The sequence below is a fragment of the Tiliqua scincoides genome, chromosome 5 (genome assembly GCF_035046505.1).
Source record: "Tiliqua scincoides isolate rTilSci1 chromosome 5, rTilSci1.hap2, whole genome shotgun sequence".
Lineage (NCBI taxonomy): Eukaryota > Metazoa > Chordata > Lepidosauria > Squamata > Scincidae > Tiliqua > Tiliqua scincoides.
In genome coordinates, this window is record NC_089825.1 from 72,531,103 (window position 1) to 72,548,447 (window position 17,345).

General features: G+C 42.8%; 1 protein-coding gene across 1 annotated transcript in view; it reads right to left on the reverse strand.

The window, feature by feature from the left end:
• EPHA5 (EPH receptor A5) overlaps positions 1–17,345 on the reverse strand; it is a 257,239-nt gene that overhangs the window by 67,192 nt on the left and 172,702 nt on the right. The window contains exon 7 of the mRNA XM_066630994.1: positions 10,756–10,915. Within this exon, the coding sequence (XP_066487091.1) occupies positions 10,756–10,915 (160 nt within the window). The remainder of the gene's footprint in view (positions 1–10,755; positions 10,916–17,345) is intronic.

A 17,345-nucleotide genomic window follows, 5' to 3' on the forward strand; every position in this document is an offset into this window, starting at 1 on the left:
GGGCTGCTGCTTTTCTGAGTGCCGGCCCAGATTCCTCCTGAGGAGGCACAAACGTGCTTTACGGCACATTTGCAACCCTCCTGGGCCGGTGCAAGGGACTTGCACCGGCCCAAGTCAAGGGCTGGATTGCTCCCTTTGTCTAGTAAGGATGCAGTACTGCTCAGTTAAAACCAATAGAAACTTCTCTATAATTCTACATGAGTAGTGTTGTACCAAAAATGCTACATATATTAACAATGGCACCAATATTTAGAATATTTATATCCTGCTTCAAAGCAGTATGAATCCTCATAGTATCCCATAAAGATAACAATATAATTGAATAATGAATATATTAAAACAATTGAAACCTTTTCAAAGCCAATAGAAGCCACTGTACTTAATCAGAAAACTAGGCTCAACAGATTCCAAACATATAATCTAAGGCTGTCATAGTTGGTACTATTAGCATCTATGAAATCTAAGCATCTAAGAAATCTTCAGGTTAATTGGCAATGGTCTATGAAGATTTTTATTTCCCAACGTTTTGCCCACAACTATGGCAGACATTTCAAAGGACTAGATTTTGAAGAACTGCTGAAATAAAATTGTCTTCACCTGACACTGAAAAATGGATAAAGAGGGGACAAGATGAGCTTCTCTAGAGAGTGAATTCCACAACCTAACATTAGTCCTTGAAAGGTCCTTTTCTTTTTAGAGCAGAAATACAGAACATAAGAACAGCTCCGCTGGATCAGGCCATAGGCCCATCTAATCCAGCTTCCTGTATCTCACAGCGGCCCACCAAATGCCCCAGGAAGCACACCAGATAACAAGAGACCTGCATCCTGGTGCCCTCCCTTGCATCTGGCATTCCGACGTAGGCCATTTCTAAAATCAGGAGGTTGCACATACACATCATGGCTTGTAACCCGTGATGGACTTTTCCTCCAGAAATTTGTCCAATCCCCTTTTAAAGGCATCTAGGCCAGATGATGACATCCTGTGATAAGGAGTTCCACAGACTATTTACACTGAGTAAAGAAATATTTTCGTTTGTCTGCCATAACTCTCCCAACACTGAATTTTAGCAAATGTCCGCTGGTTCTGGTGTTGTGTGAGAGGGAAAAGAGCATCTCTCAATCCACCCCCTGTATAATTGTATATGTCTCAATCATATCTCCCCTCAGGCACCTTTTTTTGTAGACTGAAGAGCCCCAAACGCTGTAGCCTTTCCTCAAAAGGAAGGTGCGCAAGCCCAGTAATCATTTTGGTCACTCTCTCTTGTACCTTTTCTATTTCCACTATATCCTTTCTGAGATGGGGTGATCAGAACTGGATGCAATACTGTAAGTGTGGCCTTACCATCAATTTGTACAATGGCATTATATTAGCCGTTTTATTTTCAATACCTTTTCTAATGATCCTAAGCATAGAATTGGCCTTCTTTACTGCCACCGCACATTGGACTGACACTTTCATTGAGCTGTCCAGCAGCACCCCAAGATCTCTCTCCTGTTCCATCACAGACAGCTCAAAACCCATTAGCCTACTTGTGAAGTTTTGATTTACCCCAGTGTGCATTACTTTACACTTACTTGCATTGAAATGCATCTGCCATTTTGCTGCCAATCTCCCAGTTTGGAGAGATCCTTCTGGAGCTCCTTACAATCTTTGAATCCTTGAGTCTTCACCACGCAAAAAAGTTTGGTGTCGTCTGCAAACTTAGCCACCTCACTGCTCAACCCTGTCTCCAGGTCATTTATGAACAGGTTGAAAAGCACCAGTTCCAGGACAGATCCTTGGGGCACTCCACTTTTCACTTCTCTCCACTATGCAAATTGTCCACTGACACCCACTGTCTGTTTTCTGGTTCTCAACCAGTTTCCAATCCATGAGAGGACCTGCCATCTTATTCCTTGACTGTGGAGTTTTCTCAGCAGCCTTTGGTGGGGCTGCCACTCAGAAGAATGGGACTACTGGAGGTGAACGAAGTGCATGGGTAAGTTCATATGAGAGGAGACAATTCATGAGGTCCCCAGGTCCCAGACCATTTATGGTCAAAATCTATAAGGGACAAGGTGCCTATGGGAGCCAGTAAATCTGTTTCAAGATTGGAGCTTGTCCCAGTTAACAACTATGTAATGGCCTTCATTGTTGGCATTGCTGGCAACCTTCAGTCTCGAAAGACTATGGTATCGCGCTCTGGATGGTGGTTCTGGCACAGCGTCTAGTGTGGCTGAAAAGGCCGATTCGGGAGTGACAATCCCTTCCACACTGGGAGCAAGTGTAGTGTGTCCCTGGTCTGTCTCCCTGGCTATGGGCCTTCCTTCTTTGCCTCTTTGCCTCAGACTGTTGGCCAAGTGTCTCTTCAAACTGGGAAAGGCCATGCTGCACAGCCTGCCTCCAAGCGGGCCGCTCAGAGGCCAGGGTTTCCCACCTGTTGAGGTCCATTCCTAAGTCCTTCAGATCCCTCTTGCAGATGTCCTTGTATCGCAGCTGTGGTCTACCTGTAGGGCGCTTTCCTTGCACGAGTTCTCCATAGAGGAGATCCTTTGGGATCTGGCCATCATCCATTCTCAAAACATGACTGAGCCAACGCAGGCGTCTCTGTTTCAGCAGTGCATACATGCTAGGGATTCCAGCTCGTTCCAGGACTGTGTTGTTTGGAACTTTGTCCTGCCAGGTGAGGCCGAGGATGCGTCGGAGGCAGCGCATGTGGAATGCGTTCAGTTTCCTCTCCTGTTGTGAGCGAAGAGTCCATGACTCGCTGCAGTACAGAAGTGTACTCAGGACCCAAGCTCTGTAGACCTGGATCTTGGTATGTTCCGTCAGCTTCTTGTTGGACCAGACTCTCTTTGTGAGTCTGGAAAATGTGGTAGCTGCTTTACCGATGCGTTTGTTTAGCTCGGTATTGAGAGAAAGAGTGTCGGAGATCGTTGAGCCAAGGTACACAAAGTCATGGACAAACTTCAGTTCATGCGAAGAGATTGTAATGCAGGGAGGTGAGTCCACATCCTGAACCATGACCTGTGTTTTCTTAAGGCTGATCGTCAGTCCAAAATCATGGCAGGCCTTGCTAAAACAATCCATGAGCTGCTGGAGATCTTTGGCAGAGTGGGTAGTGACAGCTGCATCGTCGGCAAAGAGGAAGTCACGCAGACATTTCAGCTGAACTTTGGACTTTGCTCTCAGTCTGGAGAAGTAGAAGAGCTTTCCGTCTGATCTGGTCCGGAGACAGATGCCTTCTGTTGCAGTTCCAAAGGCATGCTTCAGCAGGACAGCGAAGAAAATCCCAAACAAGGTTGGTGCAAGAACACAGCCCTGCTTCACTCCGCTTTGGATGTCAAAGGGGTCTGATGTGGGGCCATCGAAGACAACAGTGCCTTTCATGTCCTTGTGGAAAGATCTGATGATGCTGAGGAGCCTGGGTGGACATCCAATCTTGGGGAGAATCTTGAAGAGGCCGTCTCTGCTGACCAGGTCGAAAGCCTTTGTGAGATCTATGAAGGCTATAAAGAGTGGCTGTCGTTGTTCCCTGCATTTCTCCCGCAGTTGTCTAAGGGAGAATACCATATCAGTGGTGGACCTGCTGGCTCGGAATCCGCACTGTGATTCTGGATAGACGCTCTCTGCAAGTACCTGGAGCTTCTTTAGTGCAACTCGGACAAACAGCTTTCCTACTACGCTAAGGAGAGAGATGCCGCGGTAGTTGTTGCAGTCACCCCTGTCGCCTTTGTTCTTGTACAGCGTGATGATGTTTGCATCCCTCATGTCTTGAGGTACTCCACCTTCTCTCCAGCAAAGACAGAGGATTTCATGCAGCTCAGGGACGATGATCTCTTTGCAGCACTTTAGGACTTCAGCAGGGATGCTGTCTTTTCCTGGTGCCTTGCCAAAGGCAAGGGAGTCCAGGGCCACGTGAAGTTCTTCTAGGGTTGGTTCACTGTCAAGCTCCTCCAACACAGGCAGGCACTCAATGTTGTTCAGCACTTCTTCGGTGACTACATTTTCTCTGGAATATAGCTCAGAGTAGTGCTGCATCCAGCGTTCCATCTGCTGCGCCTGATCCTGGATGACCTCGCCTGCTGCAGACTTCAGAGGGGCAATTTTCTTCTGTGTTGGACCTAGGACCTGCTTGATACCATCATACATCCCCTTGATGTTGCCTGTGTCAGCTGCTATCTGTATCTGGGAACAGAGCTGGAGCCAGTAGTCGTTAGCACATCTTCTGGCAGCCTGCTGGACTTTGCTGCGAGCAGCTCGGAGGAACTGCAGGTTGCGCTCACTGGGACAGGCCTTGTATGCTGCTTGAGCTCTCCTCTTTTCCTCAATGACTGGTGTCAACTCCTCAGAGTGGGCTTCAAACCAGTCTGCCGTCTTGTTGGTCTTCTTGCCAAATATGGACAAGGCGGTGTTGTAAACGGTATTCTTGAAATGTTCCCATCTGTTGGATGCGTTTGCATCGGCCATGTTTGTAATGGCCTTATGCTGCCGGAATTAGTGTTCCAGCACTGTAGGGTAATCTATGGCTGCTGAAAAATGCAACATGCCATCTACTTGCTCCAGAGTCAGCACTAAAGGTAATTCATCGCTGAAATGTACTTTGAGGCACATTTCATTAGATGTCTTTGCTATAAGCCAGTGGTTCCCCAACTGGTGGGTCAGGACCCACCAATCTGGGAAGCACTGGCCAATGCCCCTTTAAGGGGCAGGGAAGGGGGAAGGCAGTAGCACAATCCCCAGGTTTTCTGAGGTTTCCCCAAGATCAGTTTTCATTGCAAAAACCAGAAGTGCCCATTTGTTTCTTTTTTCCCCCACTTTTGCAGACATGGGGAGCCCTATGGAGGGCTTCCTGAGCCCCCAGAATTGCTGCGCTGGCAGTAGGTAAATAGAAAAGTCCCCCCTGTCCCTGGCAGCAGTGAGATTCTTCCCCTGCCCCCCCCCCCACAACAACTTACAGCCTCCCAACTCACTTGTAGGAGTTTGGGAAGCACTGCTATAAGCATTTTAGATTAACATTAATATGATTTAAATGATAGGCTGCTACACATTATTATCAGGGATATTTCTGTTTGTAGGTTTAGCACAGTTTGTTCTGTTGGCAGCAGAACAACTGTGCCAAAAAGGCAGCCAGTTTTTTATAAATAGCTTGAGACATGATTAGTGAACTACTTAAAATGAGAAACCTTTCTATTGTACCCAAAATTCATAACAGAGATATATCTGGCAGCATAATAAGGTTTTGTTTCTGCTTATAAGACATGATTAACAGTTAATGCAATAGGAGATACATTAAATACATACTTTTTATTACATTAATGTTTGCATCTCTAAGCTCTTTTCTCTAGATTGGCTTGCTAACTGACTCCATGTCTGTGTCTGTTTATATGTAAGGATCCCTTTAAAATCTGTTTCATTTTAAGAAGGTAACATGTAGTGAAATATGAAAATGATTTTTTTTTTTAATGATTGAAGAGACTGGATAAAGAGAGCTTAAGACAGACAATAGTCAAAGGCCAATGAATTTAAATTCAGAATATAAACATAGAGAATGGGTTTCTATTCAATAGCAAAATGAAGGGGATTTCTTTCCATTATGAAATCAGTTCTCGATATAGTATGAAAATGTAATAAATATGTTATTCACACAAGCTGAGATAGGTATGTAGGAGACATATTTTTGAGGCTTGCAAAATTTATCCACAACAAAGGATTTTAAAGGTTTTAAAAGGAGGGGGGCAGAGTTTCTCCCATTTACACACATACAAAACTTCAGACACAGAAAAGTAAAGTCCTTATGGACTAATTCTATCCAACTCCCTATGCAGCAATGCAGAGGGGTTGATGCAACTTCCACTCCGTCCTACAGGGGAGTTTTGGCAGCTGAATGTCCCAGAAGTCGTTTTAAGCCCCAGAAGTCGCTTTAGGACAACTCACACCTACACGCTCAATCGCTGGCTGAAGCCTGCTTGCCCCAGAATAGCGAATCAGGCCCAGGAAGTGGGTCAAGATTTAACATGTTCTGTTGCCACAGATTCTGTTCCCATCCCAAGCCCAATCCGCCCTCCTCACCATCCCATCACGCTCCATTCTCCCCACCTCTCATCTCTGCCCCATTCAGTTCCCTTCCCACCTCTTTCCAACCCTCTGCGCTAGCTTACCTTCTCCAGCAGGTGTCAGTAGATCCTCTGGTGTATGTGGGAAGGTTCTGGCCAGTGTGTGCTGCCAGAGCACACTTTATGGCAGATTTATAGCAGCTGACGCCAGCAGAACACGTTCCGCTGGCAGGACAACCCAATAGGATTGGGTTGCTTGTGTACATATTCCACAACTTTAGATTAACAGTTGACTTTTTATAGATGTACAGTATTCTGCTGTGCACTAACAAAAAAAAATGTTTATTATGATTATAAGCACTAAATAAGAAAAAAGTGGTTCAAGGCCTGGGCTTTCAATTCAAATTCCACCATGTTTGTTTTTAAAACAAGAATAGTTTTTAAAAAAATTTAACAGTCTAAACAAACATGAGTGAAAACTGTTTCTAGTTAACATACTTCTTTTGTTCCTTATCTTTACAGCTGAAGACTGGCATCTCATGAAGAGCTACTTCTAACTTTGTAATTTTAAAAAGTGGAATGAAAATTTACGTAGAAGATGGGAGTACTACTGAAAATGGAAGTAACATGAACCATTCCCTCAGTCTCCCCATCATGTGGTATAGCTTACCTCATGTCTGGATACCATTACAGTGAACACTCCCTCACCCCCACTCTACATCACTGACTGCTCTTGAGGGGGACATAATGACACTGACAAGATTATATGTTCTGCATTGCAGAGAGGGGGAACCTCAACACAAGGCTGCTGTTTTCAGCAGCAACCCTTTCTTCTTTTAATTTGTAGTTCCGATCTAATAAAGGGCAATAATACAGTGTATTTGTTTTTATTTCCAGTACTTGCACACCACCACAAAGCAGTTTACAATATGACATTTGAAAACAACATGAAAATATGTAAATACCTAAATAGCTAAAGTCACACATTTAAAATCTAAAAACCTGAACCACTCATTCACACCCCAACCCATCCATGATGGTGTCTTACAGCCCAATCCTAACCTGCTCTGGAACACACAGGCCAGAGCTTGCTCCAGCATGGGGAGGACGGCACAAGGACACGAGCTGGCCTTTCCAACTCCCATGGTGGCTCAAATGTGCTTTATGGTATGTTTGTGACACCCAGAGGGGACTTGCACCAGCTTAAGCACAATCTAGGATTGCGCTTTTTACTAAGATAGACCATTGGTCCATTTCATAGAGTACTGTCCAAATGAGTACTCTCCAAATGAGAGTGGTCCTCTCAGGTTAGAGATCTTTCCTCATCATGTTGAGATCCTTGAACTGGAAGTTCCAGGTACCAAACTCATGATCTTCTGCATGGAATCAATGTTCTTTACCACTGAACTATGACCCTTCAATATACAAGTATAACCTAATTATCCACAGATTTTTCACCCACTGTTTTATCTCAACACAATGAGAAGTGCCCTTTAAATTAAAGGAAAAATGTTGGTTTTTCCTTATAGTCTTTTTTCCAATAGTCTCAATAACGAAAGAGAGGGCAGCCTGCTGACAATCCATCAATCATTAGGCACTTAGAACAGCTTCACTCCTAGGCAAGCAACCCCTCTCTTCCCCCAGAGGGATTATCTTTCTTACCTAGAAAGATAATAGATAATCACTTTGCTCTGGATGAAGGGAGGGGACACTGGCTCCCTTCTAAGCACCTTCTAAGGTCACTGAAGTCCTTCTAAGCACCTGGAAAGAGACTGATTGATGGATTGTCTGCCTAATGACTCTGTCTTACATCACAAAGGTCAGCAAGGCTATTTTTAAATCGCCTCGCAAAGGGACATTCATTTAAAAAACAATTTGCTTTAATGCCATTTTTGCCATCCACATGAGGAGACTCCACATTTTTGCCATCCACATGGGAAGGAGACTCAATCTGTAACTGGCAATAAGAACAGAAGCAGCCAACAATAAATAAAATTATTTATATAATAAATGTCTATAATGTTTAGTGATTATCTAAGAAACAAATAAAATTTATGTATAATAAATATCAAAATAAAGAGCTATAAATCAAGTTTAAAACACTAATAGAGATGCTTTCACTTGCCTTCAAAAGGAGCTAGGTTCGGCACCCTATCATGCCTCTCAAAGGGGATAATTCCACTACTTTGTCCACTACAGAAAAGGCACTGCTCCTAGTGCAGGACAATTTAACCTTTAAAAATGATAACACCTGGAGGCAATGATCATAAAGGCCATGGGAAGGAAGAGAATCTAGTTATAGAGGAGATAGCCTAATCATCCACAGATGTCCGCTCTGACCTCAAGGCACATATGTTAGGCCATAACTGGGAATTCTGCAGTGTGGCTAACAGGATTAGCACAGGCAGCAGGAGCTCCTGGTACTCCTAGAAAGAATTTGGAAGATTTGCAAGTTGTTGTATACTCAGGCCTGTACTCCTGCCTGCCTGCCTTTCTAGGACTGCACTAGAGACCATTTTGCCAAGGCATGGGTGGTGGTAGTTGCATATGCATGCAAGGAACACTATAACCTTGCACTTTGGATGTGATGTATGACACCCTTGTCAAAAAGGTTGGCTATCTCTAAGAGATCCTGCACACAGGTCAAGATCCAAACAGCTGCTCAAGCTCACCCAGTGAAATGTGTGAGGATTTTTTACTTTGAACATCTATCACAATTTTTTTTTTTTAAACTCAAAAGCAATTCACCATGTGCATCAAGAGTAGGGAGGCTATTTATGTTAGAGCAGCACAATTCTAAAAGCATCTTTGGGTTTGTGGAACTGGTTTCACAGCCTTTTGAATCCTGGGCACATATAAACTTCTTAGAATACTGAGGCTCAGATGAGGAGCTCAGCAAAAGGCAGCACACATCAGATCTTGTGCTCACACAGTGAATCCATACCTCCTTAGGTCTGCAGTTGAGTTCATCTCACAAAATGTTATATGCCACTATCAGCACTAAAACAAAGTTTCTTTTGATTAGAAATTATTTTCATGCATGGATACAGCAGCATTTGAGAAGATGCAACCTTCTCTATGACAGCAGCAAAAAAAGAAAATGGGACCCATTGAACATGGCTACATGACCAATCAATTTCAAAAGCTCTGGTCTTTTTTGGAAATCAAAACTATTTCACTAAACCAAACAAGTTCATTAGTTTCTGGTGAGATCTTTCACCATATTTCACATTGTTAACTATTGTCAACAACAGTTAATACACATGTCAAAACTAACAAGCTAGCTTTCCACCTTAATCAAATTCAAGAACAAAAGATTTACCATAACTCAAAATCTTTAAGGGGAAAAAAAAACACATTTCAAAGATCACTGATTGTAACCTAAAAGGAGATTCTTTCTCACAATGTAAAGTGCTCTGATACCATGGGAACATGATATACAGAAAGGCAGCCCAATTCTATCATGGGCTTATGCTGACATATCTCATCAGTGTAAGCAGTGCAAAAGCACTATCATGCACTTTGGAGCTGCTGGTGCAAATGACCTGAAGCTTTGTTCGTGCACCAGCAGCTCCCCACTGTAAGGTAAGGTGTGGCAGGAGCAATTTAAAGTCAATTTGGAGGAGGGCTGAGGCAGGGAGAAGGTTGAACAGGGGTGGTTCAGAGGTGAAAGGGGGATGATCTTGGTGGCAGTAGTACACTCCAGGATACTATCCCCCTTTTTCCAGGCCTGATATGCCCCCTAAGCCTCCTTGGACATATTCCAGTTGAATAGCTGGCAAGGGTCTGAGGAGACCCATTGGAGACCCAGTGGCCTACAGGGAGGTATGTAAAAATGACAAGGATACAGGATACAACTCCTTGGGTACTCATGCAAAGTGCTTTTTTTAGACACAAATTCAGATGTCAATGACTTAAAAGAGAACCTTAAGAGAATCTTAAGAGAACCACAAAGAAGTCATTCCTTTGGCAGTATTCATTTTGCCAATGTTTAAGACAAGTCAGCTCAGACTATTTGCCACGTCTAAGACGAGTGGCCATATTTCTGTGCCACCACTATATCCAAGTTCTAGTATCCCTGAAAGGCTCTTTCCTACGTATTTCCACACATTTCCTACGTATATGCTTAAGATTTTTTGAAATATACTCTGAAAATGTCGCAGGTGAATGAGATAAAAAACATGAACCACATATGCAAAGGTGCATTAGACAGGCAGACTCGGCACTTGTTGCCTAACATGTGTATTACACCCATACAGCTTTGTTGTCACATCCTGTATGGAAGGCCCTAAGATCCTTTATTTTGTCTATGACTGTTTTAACAGAAAGCAGAAGACCCTGCCTTTGTCAATATGAGATAACTTTTTTAAAATGTAAAACTACTTCATGGGATTCCACAGGTAAATAGGTACTAAACAATAAAAGAGAGAACATGGCAACAAGTGGGGAAAGAATTTTAATCAGATGTTAGTGCCCAAAGTCTAAAGATGCCCTTCTGTTCCATTTCTCTGTAAGTTAGATGAGAAGTAGGGAAAGTTTATCTGCCTAACCATACTAATGACAAATATCTGAACACAACAGGCTGGAGTGGGCATGGGCAAGAAACAGAGGAGAAAGAGATGGAGGCTGATGTGTCCCCTGCAAAGATATTGATCTGCTGACTCTTTTCTGGTAACCGTTTCAGAGACATGGGCAGACAGTAATTAAAATGACTTACACACCGGGCTGGTTTCAAACTCAAATCTTCGACTGAAGACACCATACCCTGCTGCGGTACGTGCTCGGATCTGAAAGACATACGCTGAAGCAGGTTTCAAGCCATCTGCAATAACTGTCGTCTCCTTGGATTTGATTATGGTATAGCTGGTTTCTTGATCCTTTTCAGTATATACAGACACACAGAGATATACACATACGGAAAGGTAAAACTTATAAGTAGCAAGTAAAAACGTGATGGCTACTATTCATAGCAAGAGCACTGGGATGGTGCAGACATAAAGTTTTTTTCTCTTAACCACTCCCCAATTTCCCACACTAATTCCACCCCTCATTTTCCTTCTTAGTGTCTAGCCCTCTACCATGTTAATTCTGCACTAAGATTAATCACAATTGCTGTTAGCTTTAACTAGGATTTGCAAAAAAAGTCTCAAATTCTGGTTAAGTACTAACCATGTGTAGAGTTAACCTTGGCACAAATGTACCCCTACACTACAGTTAATGTTGAAAAGGGAAAAATTTATGTAGGTTTGGGAAACAACTGAACTTGCAGCCCTGAGAACATTATACCTTCAGTAGTCCATATATTAAAGGAAGAGAATTAACACTCAGCTGAACATTAGAAGTTTTTGAACTATTATAGAAGTATGTCTTTTTGTATAGGGATTTCCATATAGGCATAAGAAGACATTCTATTACACTGAAAAATCTGGTGTCCTTTAATGAGACTGATGGAACTGCTCTCATGTAAAGAGACAAAAAGGATTGTGTAGCCAAACATGCCCAGTGAATTAAATTAGATTTTTTTTTCTTTTTCATATATTTATCTATGAGACAGAGTTTGTTTTATGCTATATGCATGTATGACACTGACTGATGTGCTGTGATTGAGATGTGATATATACAATAAGATTTTATACATACAAAATCAAATCTTTTCATTGAATTTTAATGGCATGGTAAGAATATATTCTGCACTTTGATTTATTCAGAAAATTACCACCTTTGGATGGATTCGGAAATATTCATTCATTCATTTGAGAAATTTATATCCTGCCTTTCCCATACCAAAGCAAACGCCCAAGGTGGCTTACAAAGTTCCATAGTAGAGTACAAATGTGTTTTTACAATAATTGTTCTACGGGCAGCTCATAGAACCCTTTTCTTCCAGATGGAATCCTTCAGAGCATGGTCGTCACATCTGGCATCTGCATATGCCTTCTGAGCTCCCAGCAGGAGCAGTAAATATGTAAAAATCATGAGACAACAGTCCTTCCTGTGTCCTCCTTCAACCTGCAGGAGATGCATGTTTAAGTGCTTCTCCATGGGTTCAAAAAAAGGTCTAGCACAGGAGTTTTCCCCTTTAGAGATTTTTGTTTTACTTCATTTTACATTTGATTTTCCCCTGCCTGTAACTCACAGCGACACAGTTCAGGAAGAAAGGTATCTGTTTTTTCTGTATACAGGTATCCCCCGCTTTTTCAAGGTTCATTTTTCAACCATCTGCTCTTTCAACACATTTCAATTATACCCAGAAGTCACTCATTCAAAGAATGCTCTGAATGCTCATCACAGTGCAGAACATCTGTGATGGATCCTCCCCATCTCATGAATTCTCATGAATTCCCTTCTCATGAATTCTTCCTCCTCCTCCCTTCTCATGAATTCAAAGAATGCTCATCACAGTGCAGAACATCTGTGATGGATCCTCCCCCTCTTGGTCTCACCACCCTGTCACACCCCTTCCCTGCCCAGTTGCACCCCTCCCTGCCTCCATTCAGCCCTCCCACCACCCCTCCTGCCTCTCCCAATGTCTTACATGCTCTGGCAAACAGGGACCTCGGTAATGGCATGGGCAGGAAGGCATAGAGCTTCCCGCTGGTGCTACCAGCAATGCGCTAACTCGCACACTGTCGCAGTGCTTTTTGCAACAGGTGCTGACTGCTTTATGGCACTCAGCATTGTTGTAGGAGCCTTGCTGCCACTGGGTGGTGAGGAAAAGATTAAGCTGTCAATCTGTGACTTTTGGATTCTCTCTTACATGGCTCTAAACTTAAATGTACCCAAGCAAGCCGCATCCCATAAATTTTAAAGTGCCAGGGTTTCTTTAGCAGCACTTACACAAGCAGCACTTGAGCTGCTGGAATGAGTGAAAAAGAAGCTCACGTACTGTTGGGAGTCTGTATATAAAGGGGGCCTGGGCTAAATCCTAAAAAGCACTATCTTCATCAAGAAAGATGAAACAAGAATTTACATTCAGGATCAAGTCGAATGTATGTAACAGGTGAAATGGAGTACATGGTTCTCATGCCACAAAATTTTAAATAACCTTACTTAAAAAAAAATGGAATAATTCAAATGAGTTGTAGATGCTGCGTTTTCATGCTTATATTAGCAGTCTGTTCAAAGCTTTTCCTTGACAGTTCTTATCAATGTACTTGTTCAGACAAGTGGGGTGAAGGAAAATGGGCTTTCAATTCCTATTGAGGAATACAGAAATTAAATCATGAAAGCTAGAATCTTCTATGTACACAATATTCCAATCCCATCAAAATCAACAAGTTTATCCATATCACCGTAAAATTAACACATGATTGTGAGAGATTCAGAGTGCAAGCCAAACCCCTTCTTGAGCCGGCGTGGCAATCCCTACACCAGCTCAGAGTGTTGCAAATGTGCCATAAAGCAAGTTTGTGACTATTCGTGAGCCAGCTGGTTGGCACAGGTAAGGTTGCACCAGGCGGCATGGGGGGTGGGAGAGGGTGGCAGGAGGGCATTCTGGAGGTGGGGAGGAATGTTTCTGGGTGGGGGAGGGAATGGGAAGAGAATCATGCCAGGGAGGGGGCAGGATCAGCAGAGGCCTCCTCCACCATATCCTAACCCCTTCTTGGGCTACGCAGCCCTACATGGGGATTTCCAGATTTGCTCCAACTATATAGCTGGTGTGGAATCCCCATAGGGACGGCTGGGCCTTTACCTGTGGTAAGGGGATATAGATCCCCTTACCCTGAGGAGACTTCCAGCTGCCTTCTGAGTTGCACTGCATGCAGCATAGGCCAAGCAGCTTGGCTAAGCCAGTGTACCTTAGGATTGGGCTGTCCACCTCTGCATTAGGCTTGTATGAAGACTGACTTTGACATTTCCAAGAACAAACATTTTGACTCTCCCTAAATCTTCTTAAGATTTATTCTTGATGTTGGCCATCACTGCCTTTGTTCAAACGCCACTCAGTGCAGATCTCTGTGTGATTTTATTTCTCTTAGAAACCACACATTTCTGTGAGTGGCTAAAATTCAAATCATTTTCTTCTTCTCTTAGCCAAAGCTCAGCCTCACAGGGAAGACCACAGCATGCAGCTCAAAGCATACTCAGAGCACAGAGGCAAAGGTCAGAACTAGAAACGCTTACAAAATCTGCCTTTGCTGGATTCTGACCCAGATCTTGATGTTAATAAATTTATTGAAGTGGAACTCAAAATGTCAGTCTGTTATTATTCCAAAGCTACATTTCCAGAGTTTTTCAAGCCAAGTGGGGAAGATTCTTGCTCCTTTTTCTGTCTTTTTGCAGTCAAAACACTTAAATTTAAAAATTGAAATCTTATCAGAAAGACATGCCACATTGAGAAAAAAGAAATTGGGTCATTATACAATAGCACAATTGTATCTTTTTTTTTAAAACTGGGAGCACTGTGGACAGAGAACCAGTTTCTTATTTTATTATGTAGACCACTTTGTGAACTATTTTGTTGAAAAATTATCAGTTCTTTCCCACAATCTGTTCTTTTAAAGTTGCTTCTCAGTTTAACTGAAATAATTTCTAAAATGAATTTTAGAATTGACATATGTACAATTTGGCACTGCTTCAGATAATGTCTTCCACCCTCCATAAGTTACCAGTGCACATCTATGTACACGCACAATGATTAGATCACAGCATATCAGAAATGCATGCTAGTATAATCACATCAATATTTGTAATGATTCAGATATGTATTGGTGCTTACATGGGAGTTTGTGAGAATAAAAAGTCTGATTAAAGTCCAGAAATCAAAACCAGGGGAATAGTAGATTGCTGACATATGAGCGCTGCTCTGGAAACAAGAGGTTGTAATTCAAAATTCCTGATTCCAGACAGAAACCAGGATGATGAGAATTTCATAAGCAGGTTGTCAGATTGTGGAGGAGTGGGTGCCAACCTTCAAGAGTAACATGGCAAAGTGCATGGAAAGTTTGGAACCTTCTTTTGTAGCACAGGTGATTGAGGGCCCCATCCAAAAAAGGCCATGGACTAATGCATGTCCCTTGCGCCAGCCAAGCAGTGTTGCAAAACTGCCGTAAAGCTTTTTGGGGCCATCAAGACAGCAAGGAGGCCAATCAAGCCCCATTGGGCCGGTGCGCAGGTAAGCCTACGCCGGCCAAGTCATGTCAGTGAGGGGGTCGGGGTGTGTGTGGGGGGGGGGGAGTGGGAAGGAGGCATTTTAGGGAGGGGAAGGGCAGGCAGTGAGCAAGCTCATGGGTACTTATGGATCCTGGTCTGGGCAGCCCAGAGCAGCTGTGGGCTGCTTGGATCTGAGCCACTTCCTGAGTTCCCCTTGTCCTGGGCTGAGCCGCAACCGGCCCCAACCCTGCATTGGATACAGGGCAGATGAGCAAGTCTCCCTGTTCCAGTACAGGTTAGGATTAGGCTGTGAGAGTATTTATTATTCTGAACTTCATTTTGATTTTTCTCTTGGTCCCCAATTCAACAAGAAGGGTTAAGCCAATATTTTCAATATGTTTCGGTGTGTGCCTAACCCTGGTCTATCTCTACCACAGATTTAAACTGATTGAAGAATAATTTCTCTTTCAATGTAAACCTGGGAACCACAGAGAACAGAGCAATTAGGAAGCTCTAACAATAATAGAATTACAGTGTTGGAATGGGCCTTCAAGTCTATCTTGCTTTAAGCAGGAAGATCCTCTCTTAAAATGTGACACCCAGAATTGGAAATAGTACATTATAAAGGTCTGACCAGTGTGGTGTAAAGTAGAACTACTACTTCTCATGACTAGGAAGCTATGATTCTACTAATGCAGCCTAGAATCATGTTATCCTTCTTCGCAGTGACGTCATACTGCTGGCTCATGCTTAGCACAAAGATCCCTTTCACATGTTATGCTGCCAAGCATCACCCATTCTATACAAATACCTTTGTTGTTGTTTTTTTCGCCTAAGTGCAGGATCTTGCATTTGTCCTTACTAAAGTTTATTTTGTTATCAAGGTTCTCTTGAATACTTCTACTGTCTTCTGTGGTGTTAGCTGTTCTTCTCTAGCCTAGCTATTCAGCCTAGCTGAGTTACGCTGAGTTATTTCACCTGCTCTTTGGCCGCTGTCAGCCTGTGTGGGAGGAAAATGGAGGCCAGAATGCGATACCAGATCATTAAAGATCCATCTGAAATGTTGTGGTTCTTGAAAGACAGAACCTTCTTCAATTGTAAAAATCCCTATTGGGATTTAGTATTGCCTGCGTATGTAAACTGCCTTGAATTAAAGTCTGAGGAGAACTCTGACGACCAAGAAAGGCAGTATATAAATACCTGTATTATTATTATTATTCCCAGCTTAGTGTTATTTGTAAACTTGAAGACTTCTTTTAATCCCTTCATCTATTCTAAGCCATTGATAAAGATGTTGAAGAGTACTGGGCCCAAGAAAGAGCCATAGGGTACTCCACTTGAAACTGTCTGAAATATTGATCAGGACCCATTGATAAGCACTCTGCATATGGTTCCCCAACCAGTTGGGAATCTATCCATGGTTGTATAACCTAGCTCATATTTTACTAACTTGCTAAACAAGATGTTGTGGGGAAACTTAAATAAAGATAAATTACATCCACAGCATTCTCACCATCCACTAAGCTAGTAACTCACAGTTCAATTCTATCCCCGCTAACCTGGGAGTAAGCCTCATTGACTCTAATGGGACTTACTTCTGAGTAGGCAGGCATAGGCTGTCAATCAGAGAAGGAGATGAGATTTGTCTGGCAAGATTTATTTTTTACAAATCTCTGTTGGCTTCTAGTAATCATTGAATTGATAATCTTTGACATGCAGACACTTAACTGCTTTATAATTTGTTCTACTATTTCCCCCTGTACTGAAGTCAGACTGACAAGTCTGTAATTTCCTGGATCCTTCTTTCTTCCCCTTTTTGAAGAATTGGGGCATCTCCAGTCTAGTGGCACCTCCCACGTCTTCCAGGATTTCTCAAAGATAAATTCTCATAATACTTCAGCACAGTGTTTCTCACACATTTAGCACCGGGACCCACTTTTTAGAATGAGAATTTGTCAAGACCCACTGGAAGTGATGTCATGACCGGAAGTGACATCATCCTCAAGCAGGAAAATTTTTAACAATCCTAGGCTGCAGTCCTACCCACACTTACCCATCTACCTATGGAATCCTACATAACATTTCTCTGAGTTTTTTAACGAAGTCATGCGGAAAGGAGGCCAAGATGGACTCAAGTTTTTAAAGAATCGATTCACTACACGTGTCCTTAGCTTTCTATAAGACTAAGAATTCCTAGCACCCTCAGCAAACTAC